General features: G+C 48.0%; 1 protein-coding gene across 1 annotated transcript in view; it reads left to right on the top strand.

Annotated features, from left to right (window-relative positions):
• Positions 1-17,469, top strand: part of PLPP3 (phospholipid phosphatase 3) — a 41,323-nt gene that overhangs the window by 21,763 nt on the left and 2,091 nt on the right. The window contains exon 4 of the mRNA XM_024756221.1: positions 4,162-4,338. Coding sequence (XP_024611989.1) covers positions 4,162-4,338 — 177 coding nt within the window. The remainder of the gene's footprint in view (positions 1-4,161; positions 4,339-17,469) is intronic.

Below are 17,469 nucleotides of genomic sequence, written 5' to 3'. Positions count from 1 at the left end.
TTTCCAAGGGAGCAGGGTGTTCCAGAATGTACTCACTGATTCTGGTGAGGCCCGGGCCTCTGGCCTGGAGTGAGTGGCTCTTGTGAACTGGGCTTTCAACTGGCAAAATCCAATCCATTCAGCACTTAGATTGGGGTAGGGCAGAGGGTGTTATCAGATCCTTTGGTCAACCTCAAAGCCTGTTGCCCTCAGCTGACTTTTCAAATCTAAAGTAGTCCTTGGGTGAAAGGTCATTGTGCAATCCTTTCTTTAGTAATTCGCTTGTTTTGGTGAAATGAACAAAGTCATTGAGTCAATCTCATCTATCAAAGCGAAAGGGTGACATCGATTTCTATAAAGAGTGCCTGGAGTCCCTGTCTCACGCCAGGCAGGGTCCTGTGATGTCTCATTTGATCCTGGCAACCCTAAGAGGAAGATGTTGTCCTGCCGGTTTCACAGAGAAAGAGACTGAGGCCTAGAGAAGTTAGTGAGTGGTAGAGCTGGGACTGGAATCAGGGCTGTCTCACCCCAAAATTCACTTTGCTACTGCTGTGCCCCAGCTATAGACACCAGGATCCACCCTGAGATCTTGAGACATTTCTCAATAAATGTGTCAGTTGCTGATGGATTTGGGGGCGCGAGCTTCCATCTGCCCACTCATTCCGTGCCTGACTGCTTCCCGAAGGGATTCTTTCCCCAAGATGGCCCCTCACTTCTTTCTTATTCCTGAGCATTCCCTTTCTGAAGCTATTCTGATGACAAGTCTCTTCCTCCCTCCTCAAGTTCCTCTCATGTATTTGCTTTTTCCTTATATTAAGCTCCAGCCTTCAGTATCTGAGTCAGTGGAAGGGGAGATGTGTGCCTCGTCCGGTTGGGAAACCCACCCTTCCTCTGTCCCACCCTGATCTCCAGGGCCCGTGACCTAAAGTCTACATGGAGGGGGCAGGGAGAGATGGAGGATTTTGAACAGTCATTTTTTGAGGACCTGCAGATTTTTAAATTGAGGGAAATGAGAAAACCTTGAGGTTATTAGGTCCAAATTAAGAGAAAAAAAACCCCTGGTTAGAGGATAAAAGCATCTGTTTTTTGAGCAGTACATGGTGCCAGGCACTTAGCACCAATCTGTGCTACAGCCTGTGAAACAGTGGTTGTTACACTTATTTCACATGGGCGAAAACTGAGGCTCCATGAGGTTTTTCTCTTTTTTTGGGGGCTGCACCCTGCAGCTTGAGGGATCTTACTTCCCTGACCAGGGATCCAACCCACACCCTCAGCAGTGAAAGCATGGAGTCCTAACCACTGGACCACCAGGGAATTCCCCAATGAGGTTTTTCTGGTGAAAACCTGTGCCCCTTCCGTTGCCCACCCCGCCCCTGTCCATGGCCAAGACTGGCTGGAGGAAGGCCAGACCATGGTGGTCACGCTACACAGGGCCTAGTCCTTTTTCCCTGAACTTGCTAGTGTCTTAGAGACCGGGTTGAGTTGGAGCTATCCACATCATTCTCACTCTCAAAAAGGAAGAGATTTCTTTGATTCGTGATTGTAGAATCTGCTGTTTGTTGGGTCATTTCAGCAGAAATGAGGGAGTAGCCTTTGACCTGCAGATTATTTTCTGGGACTGAGTACCTTGCTTAAAATCATTTTACACCATGGCCTACGGTACCATTTCCCAATTGTGATTCATTAGGTAGATACTCTGTAAAAATAATGTCTTGTAAGTGATGAAAATAAACATTTAGTATTTACCAATCTTTTTTAAAAAGACCCTTAGTATTCCATAGAGTATGGTTTGGGAAAGACTGACCTACTAAATAAAGGCCACGTTCATTAGTTTGACCTCCAGTCCCCTTCATGAACTGCCTGTGTTTGCCTCTGTAGCCCTGTGTTTCACCCCATCCCCCATCCCCTGCCCCATACCCCCTTTTCTGCTATTACAGAACTTCAAGAAGTTCTCTGCTGCTCTGATTGCTGTCTCATAAGCCTTTGTTCTGCCTGGAATACACACCCCCTCATACACACCATCCCCTTAACTCCTAGAAAATACCTATTCATGTTTAGGATTCAAGTCAAGTATACCTTCCCCTTAGTAACTGACCTTGGTCCCCCCAACTTCTTTCCTAGTTTCTATAAAGCCCATAAGTGCACTTACATGTTTTCATATGTTCCTCCAACTGTATGCTCGTAGGGCAGGAATTATAACTTCTCATTTCTGTGTCCTTAGCACCTATCATAGTGCCTGGCTTATTTATTGAGCTGTGTGTGCGTGCGTGCGTGCGTGTGTGTGTGTGTGTGTGTGTGTGTGTGTTTATTTATTTATTTATTGGCTAGTTCCACAGGTTTGGCCTTTTAGGTTAATTTTAGAATAATTTTTTAAGGTTTTTTTCTCTAAACCTTTTTAGGATGTTCCTAGGAATCTGATTAAGTTTACATATTAACTTTTGAGTTTATAAGTTGAGGGTTCTTATAAATGGGTGTTCTTATAAATAAAAATCCTAGCGATCTATTCAAATTGTCCTTTATGTCCTTGGCTTCATAAAGGCTCTATGCAGTTCTTGGTAAGCTAATAACTATTTATAGCATCATCTTGGCCATTATGATGACTTTTTTTTTTTTTGCGGTATGCGGCCCTCTCGCTGTTGTGGCCTCTCCCGTCGCGGAGCACAGGCTCCGGATGCGCAGGCTCAGCGGCCATGGCTCACGGGCCCAGCCGCTCCGCGGCATGTGGGATCTTCCCGGACCGGGGCACGAACCCGCGCCCCCTGCATCGGCAGGCGGACTCTCAACCACTGCGCCACCAGGAAGGCCCCATTATGATGATTTTATCTCTTCTTTTAGATTTTTAACTGGGTATTTTTTATTCTTGCAAAACGATTGGTTTTTATCACTTGTTTAGTGGCCAACATCATCAGTGCGTTCTCTTTATTATTTTTTATTTGTTCTTACATTTCCCAACAATACATTTATATAATTTCGTAGTGATTATAAAGTTGCCTGCTGTTTTCCGGGCCTGGGTTTTTTTTGCAGTTGTCTTCCAAGTCGTTGAGGTTTCAGTGCTAGAGGTTCTTCCTACGCGGGCAAGAGTGACTCTGGAATCTTCCACTCTTCTATCTCCTCAGGTTTACTGCTGGCTTGTCAATCCTGACCACCCAAAGGAAGGTGTCCATTTGTCTCAGGAAGGGCAGAGTCACTCCCTTGCCACTGTCCAGGTCTATCTTTAGGCTGTCAGCCCCTTCCCTCTGCTCTCTTCCCCTCTCTCTGGTCTCCCAGTGCCTTGCTTTGATTTGTAGTCGGAAGTTCCCCTCGTCCCGTTGTGTCTTCCCCCTCATTTCCCAAGTTCCCACAGGAACCTGAGAAGTCTGCTGTGCCCAGAGGTTAGAACGGAAACTGCATCAAGATAACTCCAAGGGACAATGCCCAGCTGACGTCATTGCAACTTCTTTGCCTCCGCCAGAGCGGCTTTTTGGTTTTTTTCTTCCATTTTTCTTCAGGTTACTCTTCTACCCCACCCAGTCCAGTCTCTGTCAACCTCTCTTTGAAAGCTCTCTGGCATTGTCTGGTTGGTTTATGTGTTTCCTCATATTCTAATGCAAAATCCCTAGTTCCAAGTGGTGACTTAGAAGCTTGTTCTTTGATAGAGTTGCTGTCATTTGAAGCAGAAGCATTCCCTTGTGACTATCATAATAAACCACCCTCCCCCACCCCATCATCATGCTTGTGTTTCCATGACACTCCTGAGAGGCAGGTAGTGTAGGGATTGTATAGCCGTAATCTCCAGGAAAACACACATGCGCATTGAATGAGTTGTCATCAATTGTAAAAAGAAACCTTTACTAACCCCAGTTACTATTCTTTAGTTGGTTTCAATCAAGAAGATGATAAAAGGAAACTCAAGTTTCTGGAGGGTCTAGTACATGCCAGGCAGCGTGCTAAGGCCATTCTCATGAATTCTTTTCCTTGGCTCTTATTAGCTTACCTCCCTAGAAAAGCTCCATTTTTCTTAGTGTTTAGTAGAGGAACTAAGGCTCAAGGTTTAAAAACATGGGCTTGAGGTCAAGTCCAAGTTGAATGCCCTTTCTTCCAGACCGTTCCATGTGTGGCAATGTCCCGTGTGTCAACCTGGGGCTAGAATGCAGGGGAGCAGCCAGTCACTCAGTGTCTGTTCGTTTTGTCTCCTCCCTCCAGCTGTACCTGCAGGCCCGCTTCACTTGGCGAGGGGCCCGCCTGCTCCGGCCCCTCCTGCAGTTCACCCTGATCATGATGGCCTTTTACACAGGACTGTCCCGCGTGTCTGACCACAAGCACCATCCCAGTGATGTCCTGGCGGGGTTTGCTCAAGGAGCCCTGGTGGCCTGCTGCATAGTAAGTAGCCTCTTGTCCTCAGCACACAAGCAGGGCCCTGGATGGCTTGCTTGTTAAATGTTTCCAGCTCAGTGACCAAAGCCAGGGAGCTCAGTCCTCTTCTCTGCTTGGTGTCTGAGGAGCCATCCTGCCCCAGGAGCCCTTCAGTGAAATGAGGATAATTCCTGCTTCTTTCCAGCCTGGGAGTTTTAATCCAACAGATTCTGTGAATCCTTTTCTCCAGAAATACGGAAGGTTCGTGCTCATAGTTGCAATAGCAAGAGGTCTTAGATATTATTCTACTCGCTCACTCTATCCATGCGGGCAGTCAGGGTTCAAGAGGGGAAGAAACTTGCCTCAGGTCACATGTCAGGAGTCTAAGTCTCTGACGCACAGGTTGTTCACATGCTGCTTTGGTGATCACTTACTATTCAGAAGCACTTCCCAGCTGCTTGGAAAACATCTACCCTTCCCACTGTGACCTTTACAGGACTTGGTCAGACCCTAAACTAGGTGTTGGCTGGGGAGGTGGGAGTATGGCGAAGGCTAAGCCCGCTCCTAGCCTGAGGGCTTTGTACAATCAAGTCACAGAGCTTCCTAGAGAATGGCCTTGGGATGGACCACATTCCGATTGGCCTCAAATGACCTACCCCTTCACGTACTTCCTCTCTGACTCCCAGTGAGGGGGGATGAGGCTTTCTACCTCTGAGGCGCTATCTCTTCAGGAATCTCTGCTTTTTTCTTGGCCTGCTAAGTTTTTGTTTTTAAGAGTCAAACAGAGAAACTTTTTTTTTTTGAATCTGTACAACATTACATTTCACGCTAAAATTTTGAGGGTTTTTTTTCAGCAAACACAACTGAGCACCTCCTCTGACATTGTGCCTTCCTGGGCCCTACTCAGGGGCACTCACCCTGGTCCGGCAGGAATCCGTGTTCGAGTACCACAAGTGCAGCTTGTATTGTTAGTTTAACCGTTGCTCATTCCCAGTAAGAATCGTGAAGTGAGATCTAGGCCAGCCCCTGGTCCTTTCCTGGTTTTCCAGCCTGGCTGCAGCCCCATGTCTCCCTGCAATAACCTCCCTGCTTTCCTGCATTCGTCACCCTGTGTTGAAATTGTGGACGTGTGTCTCCCTTTCAATTGTTTCTCAGGGACAGGGACTCTAGTTAACATATATGTTGTTCTCCCTGTGTCACCAAGGCCTCTCAGAGATTCTAGCTCAGAGTAAGTGAAATGCGTGTGTAATCAACACAAAGCTAGTACTCTTGAGAACGTTCTCTTGAAGGCAGAGGGATGGATAAGGCACAGCCCTTACTTCCAAAAAAATCCCAGTCTAGTTGCTCACAGCCAAGCCAAGCACAGGAGCTACAGTACAACGAGGGACTGTCACGGGGACTGGCCAGGGCACTTCGGCAGGCAGGTGAGGCAAGAAGAGGGGCAGGGAGTTGGGGCGATCAGAGTGGACACCACAAAGAAAGTAGCATCTGAGCTGCCGGCCAGCCTCATCCCAGGAACCCTAGTCTAGGGACTGGCTGTTTTGAGGGCTTTATTCATTGCTTTCTTTCATTTTTCTTTTCAGTCAAGGCTAGAAGGGAGAGAAATTGGGGGAGCAGACCGTTAATGAGAGCAGCTGTCACTGAGAGCTTGTTCTCTGAAGCTTGGCCCTTTAATGTGAAGTGACAGTGGGGGATGGGTGTTTGCACGACAGGGTAACCCTTTGCTGACCGTGCCCTCTGAGCTTTGCTCTAGGCAGGAGGTCAGCCCACGGGGGCCTGCTGTGGTGTTTCCTTCTCGGCGCCACTGCCCTAATTAAAGTCTCCCGAATCCCCAGTTAAAAAAATTGAAAGGTTGGGGGGGTCCTTCATAGCCTTCCCCTCTTTTATAGAGCACTCTCTACGCACAATGAGACAAAGTGTCCGGGAGGACCATGGTTTATTTTCGAGAAGGGAAATGATGGGTCTGACTTTTATCCTGTTTGGCTCGGGTGCACTGGAGCACTGGATAGGAATTTGGTCCTGGCGTTTGTCAAGCATCTACTCTATGCTAGCTCTGCTCTGGGTCCTTTACTCATCGGCTCCTTTTAGGGACACGAAGCCGTTGTATACCGCGGCCATTTTACAGATGAGGTCACTGAGGCTCAGAGAGATGACTCGAGTCATCTGAGGTCAGAGCTAGTCGACAGCGGCTCCCGGGATGATCACTGACTCCAAAGCTTTGCCCTCTGTGCTTGGCAAGGAGGCATGGTCACCGGAGCTGAAGCGGCCGGAGTCACCCGAGGCATAAGCAGCCTCGGCAGCTGCCTACAGAGCGGAATTTAAGGGTGTCGGGGGCCTTCCCAACCCTTCGGGCTGATACAGTTGCTGCTTTCAGTTTGAAAGCCTGTTTTACAGTGTCAAGATGGCTTAGAAAAGGGTTACAAACATCTTTCCCTGTCCCGCTTAGCTGTGAACACATGAGGGTAGGGACTTGATATTTATCATTTTTCTCCCAGTGCCTGACTTCCAGCCTGGTCCTCAGGGGCTCATGGTCCTGGCTGGCTCAGCACTCCCGCGCTGAGTGAGCCGTTTCATTTAAGCCACCTGAGAGGCCAGGGCAAGACACTGGAGTCAGCCTAGGAGCTTGAGGATGCTCAGCTTGGGGAAGAGAAGGCAGTGGGTCACTTCCCATCAAAGGAAGTATAAGGATCAAGACCCTGAGTTGAGCCAGAGACGGGTCTGGGGAACCAAGAGGCCATCTGAGGACACCACGTGCTGGGGGAGGGGACCGTGAGGTGGCTGAAGGGCATCTGCCTCACGGGTTTTGCAGCTTTATCGGGTGCTTTTCCAGAGCGGTACCGGGTAGCTTGCAGCCTAGGCAGGAGCCTGCGGTCTCTGCTCTGCTGTGTCTCGAAACAGAACTTGCCCCCAAGAATCAAGGCTGTCCTGGCACATACCAGGCAAAGCCAAGTTCTCTTCTCGCCTGTGAATGGGGCTGATATGAATGGATCTTAACACAGGGACATTACCTGAGCTTGGTTAGGAGGACCAAGAAAAGGCAGCCCAGTGAGGTACAAGGCCATCGCACAGAGGTCAAGGAACCCAGAAGCCATTTCCCACTCTGCCTGATAACCTCCTGAGCCAAGCTTCGATGGACCCCCGTCAACAGGGAAATCATATTTGCTGACGTGCGTTGAGAGCTCACGTGCCAGCCACTATGTTAAGCACTTTACATAGACCATCTCCAGCCCCCAAAGATCCTATTTTGAACCCTATACCCATCACTGTCCTCACTAAAAAGATGAGAAAACGGGGACTAAGGAGGATGAAGTAACAAGGAGAGGGTAGAGGGTAGAGGGTCGACCCCAGGGCGGTCCAGCAGAGACAGGTCTGAAGACCCCAGACTCTTCTTATAAGGCCTCATCTCCTGCCCCTCTCACGTCCCTTCACCTCCAGGCACATGAAACTTATCAAGATTTTTCGACACCCTGAGCTCTTATCTTAGACAGCTGTCCCCTTTTGATGGAGCACACTGTTCCAGTTTCACCCCGTCTCTGATGAAACCTGTGTTAGTTCCCCATGTTGCTGCTCTGACAAATTACTACAAACTTAGTGACTTAAAATGACACAAATTAATTTTCTTAGAGTTCTTGAGTTCGGAATTCCAAAATGGGTCTCAATGGGCTAAAATCAAGGTGTTGGTAGGGCTGCATTCCTTCCGGAGGCTCTAGGGAGAGTCTGTTTCTTTGACGTTTCCAGCTTCCAGAGGCTGCCGGCATTCTTTGGCTCGTGGCCCCTTCCCCCGTCTTCAAAACCAGCAGCGTAGCATCTTCATCTCTCTTTCATTCTCTCTGACCTCTGCTTACATCTTCACATCTCCTTCTGTGACTCTGACTCTCCTGCCTCCCTCTTACGAGGACCCCTGTGATTACATTGGGCCCACCTGGGTGATCCAGGCTACTCTCCCCATCTCGAAATCTTTAACTTAATCACATCTGCAAAGTCCATTTTGCCATGTAAGGTAACATAGTCACAGGTCCTGGGGATTAGGACGTGGGCATCTTTGGGGGGGCTGTTGTTTAGTCTAGCATACCTTCTCTTCTGTCTTTTCTGACGACAGATTGCCTAACTGTCTTCTAATGCTCCCATAGTCCTTTGCATGTTTTTCCTGCTATGACATTCAGCCTGGTTCTGTCATAATTGTTCAGATGTCTGTCTCCCCAACTAGACTATGGGTGCCTTAAGAGCAGAATCCATGGCTTAACCCTCTCGTTGTTCATCATCAGTGCCTGGTACAGTGGCTGACACACAATAGCTACTTGATAAGCATTGGCTAAAGAATGAGTGATGAATTAGCCTGTAACCCCAGGCAAGACACTTCCTCTTGAGCCTAGTTTTCTCATCTGAATTGATCTTGGAGGCCCTTAGCTCCATGACCTTCTCCCACAGAGATTCCGAGGCACAGCCAACTTTGGACTTCGTAGTAACTGAGCTGGACCCGCCTTCTCAGTCGGAGCTGTCTCCATGCAGTGTCCGTGTAGGTGACCTCTATTTGGGGATCATGGCATGTCTTTAAGTCCCCAGGGAGTACAATGCACCACTCCAGAATGTTGGCTCAGCCACTGCAGAGCCTTGGGCAACAGGCCACGACAGCCAAGCACTTTTACCCGGGTCTGTTGAGAGTAAGTCCTGTCACAGCAAAAAGACGTGTCTAGACAAAAATCACACGCCAAACAGGAGAGGGTTTGGTCCCCTCCCTCACTGCTTACTAGCTGAACGCTTTCCAGAGGAGGAGGGCAATGGCAGCCAACACAGACAAAAAACCTACACAGTGTCGTGAACTCAACACAGAGACACGGACACGCAGGGGCAGAAGGGAAGGCACACTGATGTACATCTTCACACACGTGGACGGAGGTGCACAGGACAGAGGCACGGGGACAGACCCAGTCGTACCCAGACACAGACATCCATCCTCTTTCCGTCACCAGCACTCAGAATCACAGATACACAGACAGGCCAAGGCAAACACAGGCATATGCTCACACACACACACACACACACACACACACACACACACACACACACACACACAGAGCCACCCCTCCCAAGATGTGAACTCTACAGCTGGGCTCACCATTCCCACCCCTGGCGTAACCCAGGGACCTGGACGAAGCGACAGACCTCGGTTCATTTCCTATCTGGTGACAACTTGACTATCTGTCCACCTCCTCCCTGACCCTCCAACAGATGGCAAATTGTGGGGCCCTGGGAGGGGTCAGGGCAGGGCCAGGCCGCCATTGCTGTGGGTGCAGCAGAGGAAGCAGCTGCTCGTGAATTTCATAAACATGCAGCAGAGTCTTTCCTGGTTTTCCTCTTGCAGGGTGTGTGGCTCAGCCAGCAGTCGCTCTTTTGTGTGCTGCTATCTTCCTCCAGGATGTAGGGAAGGGCGAGGATGTTCTTTGTCTCTGCCGCAGTTAGGTGACCCTGGGAGAAAGGACAAGTGAGAATGTGAATGGAAGAAGGGTTCAGTGATGACAGCCCCCCAAGGGGAAAATGGGGCACAGAGAGAGGATGGGACACACCCAAGGACTCATGGTGGCGGAGTAGGAACCAGATCTCGGCTCTCTTGATCCTATCTCAAAGGATTAAACTAGTAAACTCCAAACACGTGTAGTCTATGCCCTGAATTTGTGAGATCTTCTGTAACAGGAGATTCCCATCTATTTCCAGTGGATTCATTCCACTACTGCCTGGGCACAGGGGAATGGATGAAATGACCTCCCGAATCATTTCTTGCCCTGCAAAAGCCTAGCTCTTTGCCCAGAAGCCCTGGGGCTGACCTTGTCATCCTGGGCCTCTACTCTCAGGTGGGCAGGGGTGCCAGGAACCCCTGGGTGTGGGAGAGGGAAGGAAGCAGAGGCGGGGGTAAACTTTGCCCCCCAATAGATAATGACAATTTGCACAGTTCTTCTAAAATCTCCTTTCTCATTCCCCTGCTGAGATGAATGGGGTAGATGGTGAGGCAGACTCAGAAGGGGGAGTTGTATTCCTGCCACTCATTGGGCAAGTCACTTCCTCTCAAGCTGCCTTTTCCCACCCCGCGATGTGGGGATGATACGTCTTAACATCACCTGATCTTTGGATGGAGGATTCAGTGAATTAAAGGTGCCTCATGCTTGACACATGCAACGCATTGATCAGATGTGTTTTGCGTGTTAAGTATGGCGCCTTGTTTTAAATATTCACAGCTGAAAAGAATTGGTCCTTAAAGGGCTTTGAGTGCAGTAGTTTCCCAGCCATGATCCGTAATAAGAAATACATTATAACCCAATAGAGGTACCCACACATAACTAAAATATTTCACAAAATAAGACTTAGGCTTACTGTATGTGATACATTCTAACATTTTAACTTTAACCCTTAAGAATGCTGGTAGTAACCGCCCAGTAAATTGATTTTAAACTTACTAATGACTTGTGACATGCAGTTTGAAAAACACTGGGCTACTGGGGACAGGCACGTAAACACACAAGTGCGGTAGAAGGGCACAGCCATTAGGATGGGATCCTGTCCTGGGGACAGTGGGGGCTTGAGAGAGGGGAGAGCTCATTCTTCTTGAGGGTGCTGGAAGACTGGAAGAATTCCTGGAGGAGGAGAATCTCGAGCAATGAATGGATATTTTCTGAGATACAAAAGATAAGGAAGGGCATTTCATGCAGAAGGAATAACACAAAGACATGGAGATGGATGGGAACGTGGTATGTCTTCTGACCCTAAAAAGTTCAGAATGTTGGAACTTGTGGAATATTTGGGGGAAGTCAATGATAGTAGATCTCTTTACCCTTTCAGCTTCAAAAGGTGGGACTTCTAGAAGTAGGCCCCTGCCTTCCTCTAACCTCTGTTATTCTTGGGTACCGTGTTCCTGAACTCTAGCTGATACTGAATCTAGCATCTTAGTGACTGCCATCAGCCCTCTGGGTCCTCCTTACCAGAAACCCTCCTTTGTATTAGCCAAGAAGTGCCTTCCTGTGAGACTCCTTACAGGGCTCAGACGCCTATTCTCTTCTGCTGCTCCAAACCCTCCTTCTTTTAACGGGACCAGCTCCCTTCATGACCCTCAGTAGCAGTGATGGTCATGACTGATGGTAACTGAGGGAGGATTTGAAGAGCTCTTTATAGGTAAGAAGCGTTTTCATGTGAATTCTTCCATTTAAGCCTGACAGAAACTGTGAGAAGGTAGATTTTTAAATAATGGTAGCACACAAATGCAGGGCAGACCCATCCTCTGAAATCATAAACCTCTTCATTTTGCATAAATGCAAGTCTAGACGAGAGTGTGACTTGGCCTGGGTCATAGAGCAGTAGCAATTTGGGGACTAGATCCTGCTGCCTGACTCCTCGTATGACACTTTCTACCTCATCAAGTGCCCTTTCAGATATACCAGGAAATTACTCAGTATGGACACTGACAAGTTCCCGTGCCAGAAAATCACTGAAAGGCCTCTACTGAGGTCAAAAACTAATTATTGCAATCAAGTAACTCCCATTTGGTCAAAAGACAGGGCTGCCAAAGATGACTTTTCTTTAGATGGCACTTATTATACGTAGGGCATGAGAGTGAGCTGAGACCCAAGGCAAAGAAAATTATTCCTTAATCAATGAGATTGTTTATTACGGTAGAGCAGGATGCCCCAAGGATATCCCAAGACCAGGGCATCAGGGTGTATGCAACAGGGGCAGCCCATGGTTTCTGTCCTCACAGAGGGGTGGACTAGATTCATTGAGGCTACGCTTGCTGGGCTCTGAGCACAGTTCATTTGCTTGAGTATCTCATTGTCTAAAGGGGAAGCATGACATAGCATTTATAGCATTATGTCTGCACTCGAGCCTGTAGGCCTCATGCGAAGACAGAAGTTCATTAAAAGTTCAGCATGGGTACCAAAGAGAGCAGATTCGAGCAGCTTAAGGATAGGGCTCATGGAGCCCAGTGTATAGATAAGGAAGCTGCTCTCAGAGAGATTACAAGATGTCTAAGACACACAGCCAGTGAGTGGCAAGTCTATGGCTTGAGCCCGTCTGTTCATCTCCATGGACTGTCCACTAATGGCTCTCCTCACTCGAGCCTACATAACAAACACCACTAGTGTTTGTTCAATGCAGATTCTAGGCCACACTTCTAGTAGGTCTGGGTGGGCCCAGGAATCCGCTTTTTCAAGAAGCACCCTGCTGATTCGGAGATAGACGATCTGAAGATTGTACCTTGAGAAACATTGGAATAGACAACTCTGTTCTGATTCTGAGATTCCAAAATTCTTCCACTCTTATGTTTATTTGCTCTGTGTTGGCATCTAAGCTCAACGAGGGCTTATAAAAATTTCAATATATAAGGATGTGGTGCCTGTCTTCAAGGAGTTCTCTCAAGGAGTTCTCAGGACTTGAAACACTCAGGGACTCCAGAAATATTTAAAGGACAATTTTGTTGTCATAATCTGCCCTTAACAAAATGACACTCAGGGCTTGCTGACTCAGCAGTCTGCAGCAATGGGAGTGGAAACCTGGCTGCAGACGAGACTTTTTGTTTCTGGCCAGTGGTTCTTGGTGAGCTCCAGGCAGGCAGCACCTAGGCCAGGCTGGGCTGTGTGCTCTGGGCATCTCCAGAGCTGGTGAATGCTGGCAACGAGACATTGGAAGCATCTTCCTTTTTGATTGTGCTGACTCATTCCCCAAAGTAGCCCCAGAAATTATTGGACTTTGAGAGCATATCCTATCTGCCCTGTGGAAAACTCCCATCTCATGTCTGGCTTGAATCTATACAGGCTTTCACCTATTTGTCCATATTCTCAATCATTTCAATTTTCCCCTCTCTAATTTTCCTTGTTTCTGGTTCCTTCTCTTGTTTCTTTTCTTTCCACCCAAGGGGCAGGGGAAGAGACGTGACTTGATGTGGGTAGGCACTGAACACGCAAGCCAGTGATCATTGCTCTGTTTATTAACAAGCCCCACTTGCTCATTTTGTGACATCATATAATCCTTTGAGTAAACCTCTGAGGTAGGCATTGTATCCCTCATTCAGGTATTTTGCTGAAAATGGCAAAACTTGGATTTAAAGACAAGTCTGTCCCACTACCAAGAGCAAAGCGTGTGCTACATGTGTAGGATGGAGAGTGGGAGGTGGTGACCCTATGGCACAGTAACAAGAGTCGCCATTTAGAAGGAGACTCCTGTACATTTCTCATCTCATTACCGCCAACAGGATTCCTCCAGCCAGGAGTTGCCTTGTTTGTGTGTTTGCTCTTGGTGGAAGGGCTTCATTGTCTTGAGTGCTTGTCTGAATCAGATTACTACACCCTCAGATCACAGAAGAGCTTGCCTTTCTGACTCGCGAGAAGGTCAGAACCACTTTCCCAAGCAAATATTTGAGGGAGTCAGAATTTTAGAAGGCAGAGGAAAGCAGAGCTGTCATTTTCCCCCTAGCGTAGTTACCCGAACTTTAAGAGTTTCGCTGGGAACAAGTGAGAGATTTCTAGAGTTGAAAACAAAACTAGAAATAAAAGCATTATGTCCCCCTGCACACATACATGCCGCCTCCATCACCGGCAGTTGTGTCCTCAACGTTTCAAACACCCATCTCTTCTTTGTCTTCACTGCATGGTGATCTTACAGGACTCATCCTCTCCTAGATTCTGCAACAGTGTCCTGACCGGGACCCCTGTCTTCGGGCCCTATGCTCCCTTTCTGACGCCTTCTCCTTCTTAGGGAATCATGATCTTAATGCAAGTCTTCCCAACGTGCTGCTTCCCTGTTTCAGCCTTGACAGTGGCTCCTCGGGCTGTGCCAGACCCCTTCTCAGTATCTGGCTCCCCCTCCAGCCTCCCTGACCGCTCAGCCCTCCCTATACTGAGCTCCCTGCGGCTCCTGAACGAGCTGGGCTCCCTCACTCCTGTGCCTTTGCACGCGCTACTCCCTTTGCCTAGAATAACATTCCTGGCATTCACCACCTGGCTTACTCCTACTTATCCTTCAAAGCTAAGCTCAAATGTACCTCCTTTGGGGGAAGCCTTCTAAGGCCCTCTCCCCTCCACTTCAGCCTGGGTTAGATGCCACATTCTCTGTGTTGCTTTAACACCCCGGCTTCCCTCTGTCATAATCCTCAGAACACTATTGTAACTGCTCTATTTACCCGGATCTCTCCCTCATTGCCCTGTGAGCTCTTGGAGGGCAAAGAACTCTCTCTCTTCTGTATATTTATCATCTCAGGGCTTTGGCACGGAGCAGATGTTCAATAAGTGTTTACAGATTGCACTTTTCAAAAAAGCAATTTGTAAAGGTAGAGGAGAAGAGAAATGGAATTGAAAGCATATGCTCAGGATAGGAGAACTTAAAATTCTCCCTGGTGCTTCACGCCTAGATTTCGTGTTTGCCAAGACTGTCGTCTGATCGGCTCTTTCACACCACAGAGGAGGTCTGTGCAGTGGGGCTGTGGGCTGGGAGTGGGTTTGTCCCTCAGACCTGGGGTAGCCACCTAATTCGTATAGACCCTTCCCAGCCTGGGCCTCTGGGTTTTCTTTCCAGGTGGAAATCATCTTCTGCAGGAAATAGAACTGGCCTTTCCTAGTTCTTTTTGTATTCTGCTGTTCAAGCATGAAGACGGAGCCCTGTTTGAGTCTTGACGGGATCGTGTTTCATGATCCCCCAAAAAGTGTTTGCGTAACCTCAGGCCATGCTGAAGGCAAAATACAGCTTAAGGGGGGATCCTGCTGGACCCGACTCCACTTTTTATCTTGCCGCTGGGGTGTGTGCATGTGGCGTGGGAGGGTGTGGTCCCCCTGACATCCGTAGGCGTTCTCCCTTGCCGATAAGATCCAAGGCCAGAGCGTTTGTTTCCAGTGGAAAGAAATGGAGGAATTCAACAGCAAACATTTTATAAGCTCCTGGTGTGTGCAAGGCTCAATGCAAAGGGCTGTGGGTGATGTGGGATGATTAGGGCTGGGCTGCATCCTCAGGAAGCCTCTCATTAGGAAGAAAGACTGATGGGCAAAGTTTTGGAGACACGAGAGGACGTAGCTTACTCTAGGCCCAGACACGACCTTGGTACCCACACAAGGAACGCCTTTATTGAACTATGTGCCAGATGCAGGTTTAGTTCTTATCAAGTACATTCTTGCCTTTAACCTTCATTTCATTCCTATCTTGCAGTTCGGAAACGGAAACTCTTAACATGTAGTGGATATGAGCTCAGGAAATTAAATTGGGAAGTCAGCCAGTAGATGGAGGTGGTATCGGGATCTTGAAGGGAGGGATGTTTGTGTGAGGGTGTCCCCTGCCATCTTTGCCCTCAGCACATGGCACACAGGCTGGGAGAAAGATCTCTAAGAAATGAGATCCGTAAGAACCCTTATTTGGTGGTGCTCGCTGCTAGGCTGGAGAAAGTGGAGTTCAGAGCCAGCGATGGAGAGATTGACCGAAATCTCTTCCTCGGGGACAAAGTGAAGGAGGAAGGGGAAGGTAATTTCCAGGTAGAGATGAGGACATGGGCTCTCCACCTGTCAGAGAAGAGTTGAAAAGTTTAATGATCTCCTATAACTTTAATCATGTTTGTTCAGATTTCCTTATACTGGGGCCACCTGAAACCCCCCTTCCCCACCTGTTTGTAAAGGGTTCCCGTGCAGGGGAGCCTAGGGCCTCCTGGCAGGGTTGGGTACAAACCTTTTCTCTCCTGGTTCTCAAGCTGGCCCTGGCTACGAGACAAACCTTTCTGTGCCACGGTTCTCACTGTTCACACCTCCTTAGAAAAGAAAGAGACAAAAGGCTTAATTTTTTCCTTTGCAAAATGGTACCTTCAATAGCACTCAGGCTGCAAATGTCTTAAAATGTTCCATTTCTTGGCTAATATTTCACTTTCTTGCTGTAGGATAGAAATCGCCTAGCCTTCTTTCTGTATATATATATATATATTTTTTTTTTTTAACCAAAAACTAGTAATGAAATGTTTAAGTAATATATATATAATGGGTACAAAAATTCAAAACATACAATACAAAGGATTTTATGGTGGCCAGTAAATAAGCCTCTGCTTCCCATTTGCCTTCTAGTCACCCCATTCTCCTGGGGTGACCAGCATCGCCTGTGTCTTGCTGTGATTTTGATTGCACTTTGCTGATGGCTGTATCTACAGAGAGAACACTGTGGAAATTGGTTCAGCAAAGGATCCAAGTCACTTCTGTGGCCAGGCCCTGGCTGCAGAGCCTTGGTATTGGTGCAGTCTTATTAAGAACTTCATTTTCTTGCCTATAATGTGCCCTGAATGAAGTCACAGGGCCGTCATTATTAGTGAGCACGTGACCATCTGCAGGACAGACTTCCATCCAGAGAGCCGTTAGCCATAGGACCTTTGAAGTGTTTTAGCCACTAAAACACTAGTGGCTAAACTCAGCCATATGTTTCCTATTAAATTACATGACTGACAGCTGCCTCTTATGGCTACTTAGTACAAACGCCTGTTGCTTAATGGCTCAAATGGATATCTGTGTATTTATTTTGCCACCTAATACGAAGCATAAATTTTTCTTACTCTGGTAACTTAGCAAGTTCTTGAATCTTTCATCATAAGCTAATTGAGACTGGAACTCTGCCCGAGCCATCCTTATACCCTTGTGGGTGAGCGTTCAAGTAAACGTTTCTCAGCGATTCTAAGAACGACTCCGTGAGGGCACTTGCTCAGGAGGAGGAAGGAGGTTGGGAATAAGCGATAGGAGAATTTTTGTTGACCTTTCCACCGGGTTAGTTGCTGACTCCTTCAGTCAGGAGACCCTGGCTTCTCGACCCCCATCAAATTGTTGACATCACTGGGCTTTCAGGAAAAGGTGATAGCGACTGCTTCCTTGCTCCAGCGCCTGCCGATAGGAATTCATACTGGCTGATCTCTTTTGGTTACACCCTAGATTCCTTTGTGAGGAAAGGGAAAGTATCACGGACTAGTGACGGTGACTAATTATGACTTGCTTCCTTTGTGTGAGAACTTATCTTTCACTGCTACTCATTTACCTTGAGAAATAAGGAAGTGGGGCTCGCACATAGGGGGCACTGGACTGAGAGCCCACGGAAGTGCGGGCTGCCCCTGCCATGGCTGTGCAACGTCGGGCGTGTCAGTGCCTTTCTCTGGGCCTCAGTTTTCCT

Source organism: Neophocaena asiaeorientalis, unplaced genomic scaffold (assembly GCF_003031525.2).
Source record: "Neophocaena asiaeorientalis asiaeorientalis breed wild unplaced genomic scaffold, Neophocaena_asiaeorientalis_V1.1 scaffold205, whole genome shotgun sequence".
In the NCBI taxonomy this organism is placed as follows: domain Eukaryota; kingdom Metazoa; phylum Chordata; class Mammalia; order Artiodactyla; family Phocoenidae; genus Neophocaena; species Neophocaena asiaeorientalis.
The sequence above is the reverse complement of the archived record's forward strand: the minus strand, read 5'-3'. Positions and strand labels throughout refer to the sequence as shown.